The sequence below is a fragment of the Cottoperca gobio genome, chromosome 24, assembly GCF_900634415.1.
Source record: "Cottoperca gobio chromosome 24, fCotGob3.1, whole genome shotgun sequence".
NCBI classification, from domain to species: Eukaryota; Metazoa; Chordata; class Actinopteri; order Perciformes; family Bovichtidae; genus Cottoperca; species Cottoperca gobio.
The window spans coordinates 8,202,736-8,215,698 of record NC_041378.1 but is presented as its reverse complement, the minus strand read 5'-3'; the positions used below and the strand labels follow the sequence as shown (position 1 = coordinate 8,215,698).

The following is a 12,963-nucleotide window of genomic DNA, read 5'->3' as shown; positions in this document are numbered from 1 at the left end:
TAGCTTGTGCATGTTCATACAGATCGGGGCTTTAGTATGCATACATACTACTGTATTTGTTTATATGCATACAGTACTTGTTAGACTGTGAGCATGCCATTATCCTATAGCGTTCACATTTATGGGTATCACATTCTTGTCTTTTAGCTACCGATTCAAGGTCCTCCATGTCACACACACAAACACGCACGTAAACACACACGACTACTAGAGTTCAACTAAATGCCTCACGGCAAATATAACGCTTGTTCAGTACGTCATAAAATCTTGAAAATGTTCGCCCCCTTGGCACCTTCAGTTTTAAAAAGTCATCTGTTATAAACCTTTATTGCATTGAATCCTTCTTTGTATATCAAATATCCGTCCCACCCAGTGATGCCTTCAGTAGTACATTAAAGAAAATGGTCCATTACGTATGTGTTGCAAGCACACACACACACACAAAACGGAGTGCTCACACACGCACCGTCGAGCAAATGTCTGTGGGTGTGTAGATGACGCAGGGGGGGAAGTTTAAGCAATAGGAAGGGTAACACCAAAACACACACACACACACACACACACACACACACACATACACACACAATAAAAAAACGATCTGATACTATGTGTGTATGAATAAAACAGAGGTATTCATTCAGCGTACCTTTTCAAGACCTGAACTGCATACACAAACACACACACAGTGAAATCCTGAACATCTGGTGTCACCACGGGTGACACTGTGAGGCAGCAGAAGCACAGTCACCGTGACATGTCTCCGCGGCAACACAACTTGAACAGCCCGTCTGTAGCAAGCCCATACAGTATGTGGCCTCATGTCACCTTGGTAGACTGTGAAAGTGTGTGTGTGTGTGTGTGTGTGTGTGTGTGTTAATGCATGGAGTTTATGCAAACCTGTCAACCCATCCCGTATTTTTAACCTTTCAAAACCGGTACAGCAGGTGGCAGCATTATGTTTAACTTTAGCTGAAAAACGTTATCCGCCAGTAAACACACAGAAGAAGAAAACAGGAACAATAACACAGAAGAAGAAGACGAGAACATATGGATGAGAGTCACAGTGAACGGGAGATAGATGGAGACGCAGCTGTCAAACGAGTTCAAACTTTATGCAAGTAACCAAATGGGAGGAGACCTTCCCTTATTTAATAAAAAGCTTTTTGTAAAGTGTGCCATTCAGATTTTAGCATCGCACACGGCGGAATAAGCGATGTTGAACAATCGTACAAGCACAAGCATGCCCAAGAGGCACAAAACATACACCGTCAATGACTTCATGTGTGACAAGAACTGTGTCGGAGGCAAAGCAAGTGAGCAAAGCTGAGGGAAAGATGTCGATGCTTTGTGTTAAAAATAATGTAGCCTTCAGCTTCTGCGATGATTTTAGTCGCAGTGTCGCGGACATGTTTCCCCGACTCTGCCATCGCAAGGAAGTCCTCGTTGGGGGAAACAAAAGCCACACAACTCATCAATCATCAAATAAATTGATGATAATAACTAATAAATACAATACATACATCTTATAATGTCTGTACAAGTAGTACATACTTTAAATAAGGATGTATTTCCTGAATGTATGTTCCCGTCCCTTATGTGTTTACATTTACATTATATAGGTAGGTGCTGGGTGGCTGAGAGATGTTAAGGTATGGATGGAGTCCGCCAAAAAAAATGTCCCTTATTTTGAAATTCCAATGTTGACAGGTATGACTTTATGTAAAGCTCACAATTGCGGTACGTATACGTATGGCGACCTCGGCCAAAGAGGTTATGTTTTTGTTTGGTTTGCTGGCCCTGTTTTCATGAAGCTTGGTGGAAGACTGTAGCATGGACCAAGGAAGAACCCATTGAATAGTGGAGTCACTGAGCGGATACACACATTATTTTTCACTTCTGCGCCCTCCAAGTGCTCTTCTAGTTCTCCATACAGGATTGCTATGTATAGCTATTCCAGAATAAAAAAAAACATGTTCAAGATGAAAGTGTTAGCCCCGCAGGACTGATCCTCCTGACCTTGAAGAGTACACACTCAGGTTTTCAGTACATGAATGAACAAAACTTCAACTAAATCCTCAAACTGAACAAAACCGTGGTCAGCTCAGTCCTGACACACGGTGTGTTGGTTCCAGGTTAACAGCTTACTGAAAGACAGCAAGAGCAACAGAAACAACCAGTAAGTGATGTGTTGCCGTTAAAGGAATAGTTAGATTCATTCACTTATCTGTCAGTTAAATATGAAGCTACAGCTACAGTAGCAGCTGATCATCTTAGCAGAGCATTAAGAGGGGAACAGCTAGCCTAGGCCCTGTCATAACTCATGCATAATCCCGGCGTTTAATAGCATAACCCCCTGTAAATACGCAAAATGTTGTTTTCAATGTTGTTAATTAGTGAGATTTAGAGGTGCTGCTAGGCAGATTTCTTTCACCTTTGGACAGAGCCACACTGGCTTCCTGTCTATATGCTAATATAAAATAACTATGTATCCTGGCTCTACTTATCATCATATTTAACACACAGGTATGAGAGTTGTATTTATCTTCTCGCTATACTGTCAACAAGAAATCAATGTCCCAAAATATAGAATATGTCTTTTAAGTGTTGCTATTTATCTATATAAAACACTGCTTAAGTTAAGGTCACTGCACCGGGACGACACCTGCAGCCTGGGGTCCTGGAACCACCGTAATGGCTTTGAGGATACTGGAGGCTGGGATGCTGCCCTAGCAGTGCACTGCTGAAACAGCTGAGGACCTCGCATATGCATGAAAACACAGTATGCAGGAACATACGTAGAAGAAGCATTAACAATTCAAACAAGTAATTACTGTAGCTTCAGGGTCCTGAGTGGGAGAGTGGGAGAAAATAAAAGAGGACAGAAGAGGCCCTCAGGCCAACACGTTCACGTGAACTATGTGTCATATAAGCTGTTAACATTTTACCACTCCTGTCCCATTTCTCCCCGGCTCTATGTACCCAGCGACCATCTGAATCAAATCAAACATACACAGACAGACAGACGCTGCCAGGTACAAATATATAAATACAGAATATACATACAATTATGCAACATTTGGAAAACACAGATTCACACATGGCCTTATGGCAATGTCCTTAATGCCTATAGCACAGACTGAACTACAGTGCCATGCAGTTGGTTATGTGCTTTAAGAGATGTGCGTCCAATAGCGCACTGGGCCAGGCCAGGCCTTGGGCCACTGGCACAGCTACTGCAGCTTGTCTCCAAATAGAAACGCCTTAAGGGATGATGACCCCGGTACACATTTATGTAGTTATTTACTTACTAGGGACAGTGCACATAAATCAAAATTTCAGCTTTCACCTCATTGTAAATGTGCCCGAGTTAGATAATGAGCTAAATGTCCTGGCCTCATACCAGCAATCACAGTAGGTGTAGCGACAGGGCTCAACATACAATCGTTAATAAGGCTTTCAGCAGCACTATATTAATTAAGGTCGAGTTATGACAATAATATACTACGACTCCTACAGTATAGCTCAGCTAACGATACTGAAATATGACCTAGTTCATTCAGGGGCAATTGAGGGCCAACATAAAATCCTTTAGTCCATAAAATGTGGAAAATTTGAAAAATGTCCAACACATGTTCCCAGAGCCAGTTCAACAGTTCAACATCTAAAGATGATCAATTTATATAATTAGTAATTAGAGTAATTAGAATTTACTGCTTTCATATTTTGGCTTAATCTTTTTTTTTACATTACATTTTCTGCCTTTCGACTAATTTCTACAGCACAATTTCAAGTGCTGTCTTCTTTTGATGACCGCGTCAGAAGAGAATAATGGGAGAGGTACGGGAGCTTTTGTATCCGGACTGCAACCCTACCAACCCTACCAACCCCCCCCCCAGCTGCCAGAGAGACACAAGGAAAGAGAACAAGAGAATCACCTCGCACCTCTCTGATCTGCATCAAAGCAAACCACAGACACACTCTCACACACTCTCACACACTCAAACACATATGCAAAAGTATCCCACAGAATGGCTGTGTGGGTGAGAACTGAACCGAAAGACATGGAAAGCTCAATTCCAACAACGTGTCAAGTGTTGTGGCTTAACAAAGTTGTCGCAGAAGCGAATGTTAACTTAGATGATGTATTACAGCTGTAAGATACCAGGAAAGAGCGGGGATGGGAGTACATTTCAGGTCATGCAGGTCGGTTTTAAGTATTTTTCAAACTATAATATACTTAGGTCTGGGCGATAATTCAATATGATCATTTATCTTCTTTCAATGAAATCGTATATCGTGATGAAATCATATATTGTGATACACAATAACGTCATCTAAATTGATAATAACAAGCACATACTGTACTAACTGAAACTTCTAAGAAAGTCTGATCAAACTCTGTTTAATCGAACTATTGTCTAAATCTGATTACTTTGCAATTTCTGCATGTAGGTAAAAATAATCAATGTACATATAGAAATTATATTTTTTCTCGCTTGAACCTATTATGCTCATTTTGCATGAAGTAATTAAATAATAATAATAATAATAATAATAATAATAATCAGTATTTAATTCCCACTGGTTGCTTCATTGTGGCCATATCGCCCAGCTCTAACTACCGTATACTGTATGTCACTTGTAATTTGTAAGTATATGTCATGTATTATTGCAAATAAAAAGAAACATTTTTATTTTTATTTTGGACTTAACAATATATAGTGAATTTACTGTAATGTTAATCCCTTCTGCAATCTGTGATGTGGAGCGGGGAACATTGAGGCCATTTAAAGTTCCACTTACAGGCTGTGTGACCTTTTGTTTTATGTGAAAGTGGCATAAGGTTATATTTCTAATTCTAATAAAAATAATAAAAATAATTCTCCAGCATTTTGCAAAGGACTAATCTACCTCTAGAACTGTCCCGCCAGAGGTTATGGTTGATGTAGTGAAAAAGGAATCGTTATCAAACCAGAAAATAGATGCTAAAACATCATTTTATTGAAAATGTCACTTGATTCCAAATGTGTATATTTGCAGGATCAGGACTTAAATCTAATTTTAAGCAAAAGGATTTATTTTTGTTTGTGTCGGTTTCATACTCAATGATTTAGAAATGAAACAAATGTTCCTTGGGATATTTTTAAATCACGCTTCTTCTTTTTTTTTCCTCGGTAGGTTGAGCCGATCATCCCCTAATCGCAGGGTTGAGGTTTTGATGCCTTATATCATCCACATGACCAAAAAGCTTAACATCAAATTGCTCCCGATGGTTATGGCCAGTGCCTTGCACAGTTACTTGTGTGTGAGTGTGTTAATGGGTGACTGAGAGAGCGCTACATAAAAGCAGTCCATTATTTCAAGGATTGTATGTTGATTAAATTATCAATCACTTGCTGTACATTGAGCACGTATTTTGACCAAAGAGACAGCCTTGGAATTGAGGTGACATGTTGAAATAATGTGTGGATGGGGGTATATGTGAAACAAGGTGAAGAGGAGTGAAAGGTAAATAAAAGTGGAAGTTATTTGCTTGTCCTTTGGTTAAGAAGAACTCCTGTATCTACCTCTCTATCTTATCGACATCTAACCTCTAGCTCATCATTATCACCCCTTACCCTCCTCTTCTGCCATTTCTTTCTTTGATTGGAAACCTTTTCCTCTACCCTCACTTATCTGCACGACTCCTGTTCGGCCCTGCCCTCTGTTACCTGCATTTATCCCTCTGTCACCACTCCATTCCTGTCCTGCATCACTCTTCCCCTTCTGCATGTCTTTTTCCCCGGGGCGAAAGCCCTGTCTCATCCATTCCGCTCCCGTCTCCTCTCAGTCATACACTCACCCTGCTCCCTCCTGCTCCCCTCCTGCTCCCCCTCCTGCTCCCCTCCTCCCCTCCTGCTCCCCTCTCCCACCACTAACCCTCGCCTTTTCCTCCCTGCAGCCCTGTCGACGAGACGTCTGTGTGAACCATACACTGATCTCGGCAGACACCTGTTCCACCCCCTCACTCCTTCCTCCCTGTTTTCCCCTCTGTCCTCTATCACACATACACACACACACACACACTCACAGAAGGGGATGAGGGGGAAAGCGTGAAGCAAAACGCTCCAGTGAATAATTTAAGTTTCTACAGCAGGGAACCAAAATGGAGCCCGTCAAACTGACAGATCAATTGAAACAGCAAAGAGACAGGTCGCTCACTACCTGGAGTCCGACACTGTGACTGCAAATGATAGACTGACTAATGATTCTTTCTTATCTTATCTCATTACATTTAGGAACAACAACCTTCTGCAAGGTAAAATGCTGTTTACACAGCATATCCCCCCCCCCCCCCCCCCGAAGTGCTGCAAGGCGAGTCAATAGACCCTGGGATTAATGTTGCAGTGCTGGAGATATGGGTTTGATTCCTACAGAGTTCAAATATTGATCTGAGTATCAGTGATTCACTGTGGATGAGAACCCCGTCCATATGTCACAAAAACCTATAAAGCCGCATGTTAAACTGTGCAGCGTTTGAAGGAGAAGAAGAGAGCAAAGGCAAGGAACTTTTAGAGCATAAAGAGTGGGAGGGCGACACGTAGGCAGTAACACTCACAGTTCAATGGCTTTGTTCCACATGATGACGTAGCCTGAGAGCATAAAGGACTCCACGTTGACGGTGTGGATGTTCCCTCGTTCTGTGCCGATGTACAACCATTTACTCTGGAAGGGCAGGTGGCAGAAAGTTATTCTGTGAAGAGAAGGAGACATGAGTTAAAAAGAGTAGCAGGGAGTAAAAACCAAAGGATGGACCAGGAGGAACCAGAAAGACAAAGCCAAGACAGACAAGAGGCAGAAGCTTCACGAAAATCAGGTGGAGGCAGTCGAGATGAGAGCGGCAAACCAAAGAATGTTGAGACATTCAATGAGCCACCTTCTCTCTCCAGACCTACAGGACACATGTGGGCAAAGAGACACCCATAATGCTCCTGTTTTCATCATCGCTCCTAAATCTCCTTCTTTTCATCCATCTATCAGACTTAAGTTTAATGAGAGGTTAGAAACCCTTCACTTCTCATCCCTTTTTCATAATTTTGTTCTTTCATCCATCCTTCAATTTAACCTCCATTCCATCTGAGGAATAATAATGTAGAGCCTTGGTAATCCGGCTCGCTAATATCTCAAGGTCATCCCGCTCCTCCAGTGATCCTTTACGGTGGTTTGAGCAACACCTGTGGACTTCAGCGGTCCGTGTATAAAAGACAACGCCCCTGGCTCATCAGCTGGGACACAGCAACCCAAGTAGGAAGATAAAGTGTTGTATCCATCTCTTTTGACAGCACTTTCTTCTTTATCCATTATTTTCCAACAGAAAGGACACACTGGAGTGTTTCCCCTGTGTTCGTGACAGATTAGCTCTTATTTAGCGATGGAATCAGACGGCACAACCGAATGTAATATCTGCCGTCAAAGAAGTTACAATATGTCAAGAAAATATTCAATTGAGATAAAATAAAGTGTTTTTTTATATATATAATCCGATCAAATAGTATCTTAATTGCACTATCCCAGGAAAGATCAAAATAATCCATTTCCCCATGCTTCATTGACTCTTTCCAAACTACATAACATTAAAAGTAGCAAATATACAAATATATAGGAAAAATAATACTATTTATATCAACATTAACATCGTAAATATGACCATAACGAGGTAACGCTTTAATTGAATGTATCTGCAAAGCACTTCATTTGTTTTCCTTATAATATATGCTAAAGCATGATTAACATTTGTATAGTTAAAGTGAGGGAAACATTCTTCTTCCCCTGACCTTTACCACATGTGTTTAGTAACCTAAAACTAACAAGATGCAGGACTCCGACTCCGACTCTCTGGTATGAAATGTATGTAAATGTACCTGTAAAGGGTAAGAATGTGACACTTCCTGTTGTGTCTCGTCAGTTATGTTAACTGTATTCATGTTCATGTTCAGTTCAGGCTTTTGTTTATTTTCATGTTAGTCTGAGGTTGTCATGCACACTTTGTGTGGTTAGATTCACTCATGTCTAGTCTCGTCGTGCACTTCCTGTTTTGTTTTGAAATGTTCCTTGTGTCATGTCTTGTTTTACTTCCTTCCTTGGTGTGATTGTCTGCCCCGCCCCTGATTGTTTCCACCTGTGCACTCTCACCTCATGTTTAAATAGTCCTTCAACTATTATTACTATTACTATAATTAGCGGTATATTAATGTATTTTGTAGGAGAAAAAATAGGGTCATACTGAAACATAGTATAATACTGTATGGATATACCTACATCTAACAACACAGCATCGAGTGTCCTTGCAGTGACTTTGTCTTTCCTTAGTGTTTTAATGCTCAGAAAGCCCCCCCCCCCCCCCACCCCCGTCTCTGCTTTCTGTGAGACTATCTCTCACTGTTGCTCCAGGGCTGTATCGAGAGTAACAGCTCCTACTAACGCACACACCTTCCCTCTCTGCTCCCAATGCTCTGCTCTAAAACATGAATATATAACATTTTCTGGAGGAGAGGCATCGTGCTACTTGACATAAATCTCATCCACACAGTCCAACGTGCACAGGGACTCACAAACAACACTTTAACACACTAACCTACATTTACATACGGCAGGAATACGGTCTGTATTATACAGATGCGAGAGTAAAAAGAGCTGCACATGCTCTTTTAAGTCCCATCTGACAAGGCAAGTTGACTAAGAGCAGCACAACTTCCTTGCAACACTTTCTCCTACGAAATATACACTACCAATGTGCTTTGCAAAAATACATTTTGGGAGAAAACATAATTGCCGTCTAACATTGCATTCATTGGGGAAGTGTGAGATCTTTAAACAGCACAGAAGTCATAGGGACGAGTTTGGGAGGGTGAACAGAGCAAAGGACTTTGATAAACAATGTTCTTCTATCAACCCACTGGTGTAAGTGTAAGGCTATTATACCACCTCATAACTAAAACAATGCTGAATTAATTAAGTTCACAGTTTTTTTAATATGCATTTATACATCTAGAAGGTTAAATTGGAGAAAACACGCCCACCCAAACCAGTGACTTTTGTGCTGTTGAAGATTACCAGAAAATATCAATCATGCATTAGTTACCAAAAACTAATTAAATACGTAGACAGATATGGTTATTAAAATGTTTGTTGATTAAAAACGTAATCCAGGCGGCTATGATGTTTCAAAAATGATGTTAAGAAGACAGGGCTGCAAGAACTGGAGCTAACTTACTACTGTAACATGAACAGTTGATCATTGAGATGTGCAGTACAGACTCACTACCGATGACGAAGAGCTGCATGACTTTTCATGACAACTTGTGGCGTCTTTCTATCCAGTAGGCAGACTGTCTACTGGATTTATTGTCCTTTTCCATCTGCACAAACAGATGTGTCTCATCTATGAATATGAGTGCTGGAGTGTTTGCATGTGTCACGGTTATGATTTTGTAAACAACAAACACTGTGTGCGTGAACGACTATTTGTCTCTGTATTCATGTGCGTGTACATGCTTGTGTACATTTGCGAGGGCACATGCTTCTCTGCGACCGATTTGAATTAATGTAATTACATAAGAACTGCATGTAAATCTATGTTGTATATAAATATGTTTGATCCGTGTATGTGCGCACACACAAGCCAACTGATTAAGTGTTCTGAGAGCCAGTGTCAGGAAGCATAATTATACGCATTTGCAGTCTCGAAGTGTGTGTGTTTGTATGCATCCAATTGTTTGTGCTAGTGTACTCGTGTGCGTGTCATTGTGTTAACACTTGTTGTGCACGCACACACGCACGCGTCTCCTGGTGAAATCTCCAGCTTCAAGTGGTCACGACACACAAAGGCAGCTGCCAGCTTGCCTCGGAAATGACAGACGCCTGCCACACACAACTCTGAGGCTAACTGCACTGTGGGCAAGACATACAAGAGCATGGTTCACTGCAAATGAATTGAAGAGAGGGGGATACTTTAGGAAATCATCATTTGTAATGCATGGTTTTATGTGATGTTCCTATCAAAGAGAATCATTGCTACAAACGGAGTAATCTGTGCCTGCCTGTCAGTAGAAAGTGACCAGCTGCAATAGTTTGATTTAAACTGCCCTGATTAAGTGATGCTGACAGAAAGAGAATTAGGGCTGTTCATGTTTCAAAAAAAATAATGCTTCAAATACTGTATAGTAATCAAAGTTGTATCTGTTCATCCTCCGTTATCTTATCTTCTCAGAAAACGAAGCATTCTTAGAGTAATTAGGAGTACAGATGTTCCCTTCGGCATTATTTGGAGCTGCTGATTCGGACAATGACAATGCAGATAACAGTATTAAAACATTTTTTTTTTAAAGTTGATTAAGTGTTCAATAGCCTTTCCTTTAGATGTTGGAGATATTTCCTTACGGCTCAAATAAGAAACACAAATCAAATAGAAAGTCAGTGACATACAGTATCCATTTGGCAAAGCTCCAGACCGGACAGAGGAGTCTGTTCTAATCTGAGAGGCCAGAGACCCCAATCTATCCCACAGGGTCTCAATTAAGAAGAATCTAATCTGATAACAGACTGCACACACACGCACATGCACATGCACACGCACACACGGAAATCAATCCAAGCCTGTGCCTCGTAATTAAAAGAATGCTGAATTAATTCACCCTCTCAGTTTCTTAATATACCTTAGCAGTTAGAAGGTTTTGTTGGAGAAAGAAGGGAGAAAGGAGAAAAACGTTCTGCCCAGCAGCAACCTTGAATCAGTCAAATGTGTATGAGAAAGCTCTAAACAGCTAAATTAATTACATACATATTTTTTTTCCAAAGACATTTAATTGATGCACTACCAATGTCGACAAACATCTAAGTAGATATTTAAGCTTTTAGTGTGTTTTAAAAAAATAATTTAAGACTTGTTTGGTTCAAACCTGAGATTAAGGCTCTTTAAATTCCAATACTAAATGACTATGACCCGCTTCCAGTAGCAGAGATTCAAACAGCTAGCGTCAAATATATCAAGAATACAATTAGTTTTTGTTGTTGATAGAAACAAAATCCTCTAAAAAAAACAAACTCTCTAAAGTAGAAGTGGAGAGATCATGTCTCATTTGTGTTGCATGTGTAGTGGTGTGTGCGTTGTGACACTGGCTCTTGTTATCTTCCATCGTATCACCCTGCATTGACGATAGCTTCCACATCTGCAGTGCATTCCTGCAAGGCCAGGAGGTGACGAGAGCATCCTACGCCAGAATGACTCGGCAGGATTTCTTTTTGCGCTCCTCCATCCCCACACTCCTACCCACAGACTGACTCACTGCTCTCTGGCTGAGGCCCAGTCTGTCTCCACTCCTCCCTTCTCTCCTCTCTCCTAGTGCCTGTGATCTGATGTGAATAGATGCTGATGCTAGAGGGCTTTGTGCAACACTGCTTCTCCCCATCAACTGAGAGAAGAAGGAAGTAAGGTGAGTGAGAAGGATGTGTTTGGAGTATTGGAATTGGGCCCTCAGGTGATAAGAAGCCTAGAGATTTTAAAAGGGGAATTAGGGCTTTGTAGCAAATACATGTGTTAGTAGAGATGACACATCCCATTTATTTGTGTTAGATCAGCAGTGAACCAAATATAATCAATTTATTATTGTTAGCTTAATTTGACATTAGCCATACTGTACTTAAGGTTAAACATTTTATGCTAGCAGGCATTAAGAAACACGTTGTAGCTGTAGCTACCCAGTGAATGCCACCTAATACCGTGTTTCCGTTCCTTGAATAAAATAAATACATCTAATCCCTGTTTTGCTGAGCGTTAGGTGATAAAATAGATACTTCTCTCATGTCTGTGCTCTAAGAGGCTACAAACCTGGAACTAAGAGGCGATAAGCCTAGCTTAGCAGCAGAAAACAGCTAGCCTGTCTCTCTCCACAAAATAAACAATTAGTGGTTTTATGGCGAGGTAGTTTTGTCGTCACCGCAAGGTTAACCGCTAACTAGCAGAGATAGATAGATACAAAGTGTTTTGTTATGCTGCGTAACTCCCTTTAAAACCAGAAATTGTCATGTTAGCATTTCTGTAAGTTCACGAGGTGTTTGTAGTTGTATTTTTTAACATTAGAGAGAGCCAGGCTAGCGGTTTCCACCTGCATGAAAAAGGTATCAATCTGTTAGGAGGCTGTCATGGCAGTCCATGCTAAATTACTGTCCTTTTGTTGGCGAGGAAATGGCTATCCGTTCCTCTTCACTCTGACAAGCTAAAGTCAAGCTTTGAACAAACAGTCAACGTCCAATTCAATCCTGTAACGTCACCTACTTATAAACCATTTACACACTTTCTTGACTTCGACGGCCATTTATACCTTCAGATGACACTTCAAACTGTCATTTTCTAATTACCAATTGAAAATGTAACCTGATAGTATTTCTTTTGACAACTACATTAAAAAGCCTTGATCCAAGCAACAACCGTGTGCGCACCTTCTATAAAAAATATACAAAGCAGAGATGTATAGGTAGAATCTAGAGCCAGAGGAAATCTGAATAGCTACTCAGAGTGCAAGACACTTGGTGAAACTGCGTGATAGGAAAGTTGAAATAAGAAATAAGCTGCTACTTTGGGGCTGCTATTATAATGAAGGACTGCAGAGTTGTGTATCAGTTCCCACAGAAAGGGAAATTTGAGTGCTGATCAGCAAATATTTGAACACAATTTGATATCAATGTAAGAAACAATTACCTGTCATATAAAACATCTCATATGCACTGCTTGGATTAAGAGATAAAGACTGAAATATTTGCTACCAAGTAGTATTTTCTTTTCTATTCTACATTGAAACAGCAAAGCCATGCTGTAGCATTCGTTACAGCACATAATATAGAAAATATAAGAAATAATATAATTGCATTAAATGCACAACATATGATTAAAACACATGCATGCGAGTTGGTCACAATATAGATAAT

General features: G+C 40.5%; 1 protein-coding gene across 4 annotated transcripts in view; it reads right to left on the bottom strand.

Moving 5' to 3' along the window:
- The window catches only part of stxbp5a (syntaxin binding protein 5a (tomosyn)), an 87,320-nt gene that overhangs the window by 36,618 nt on the left and 37,739 nt on the right, over positions 1–12,963 (bottom strand). For all 4 annotated transcript variants that reach the window (XM_029462778.1, XM_029462779.1, XM_029462780.1 and 1 more), the window contains one exon: positions 6,599–6,733. In XM_029462778.1, the coding sequence (XP_029318638.1) occupies positions 6,599–6,733 (135 nt within the window). The remainder of the gene's footprint in view (positions 1–6,598; positions 6,734–12,963) is intronic.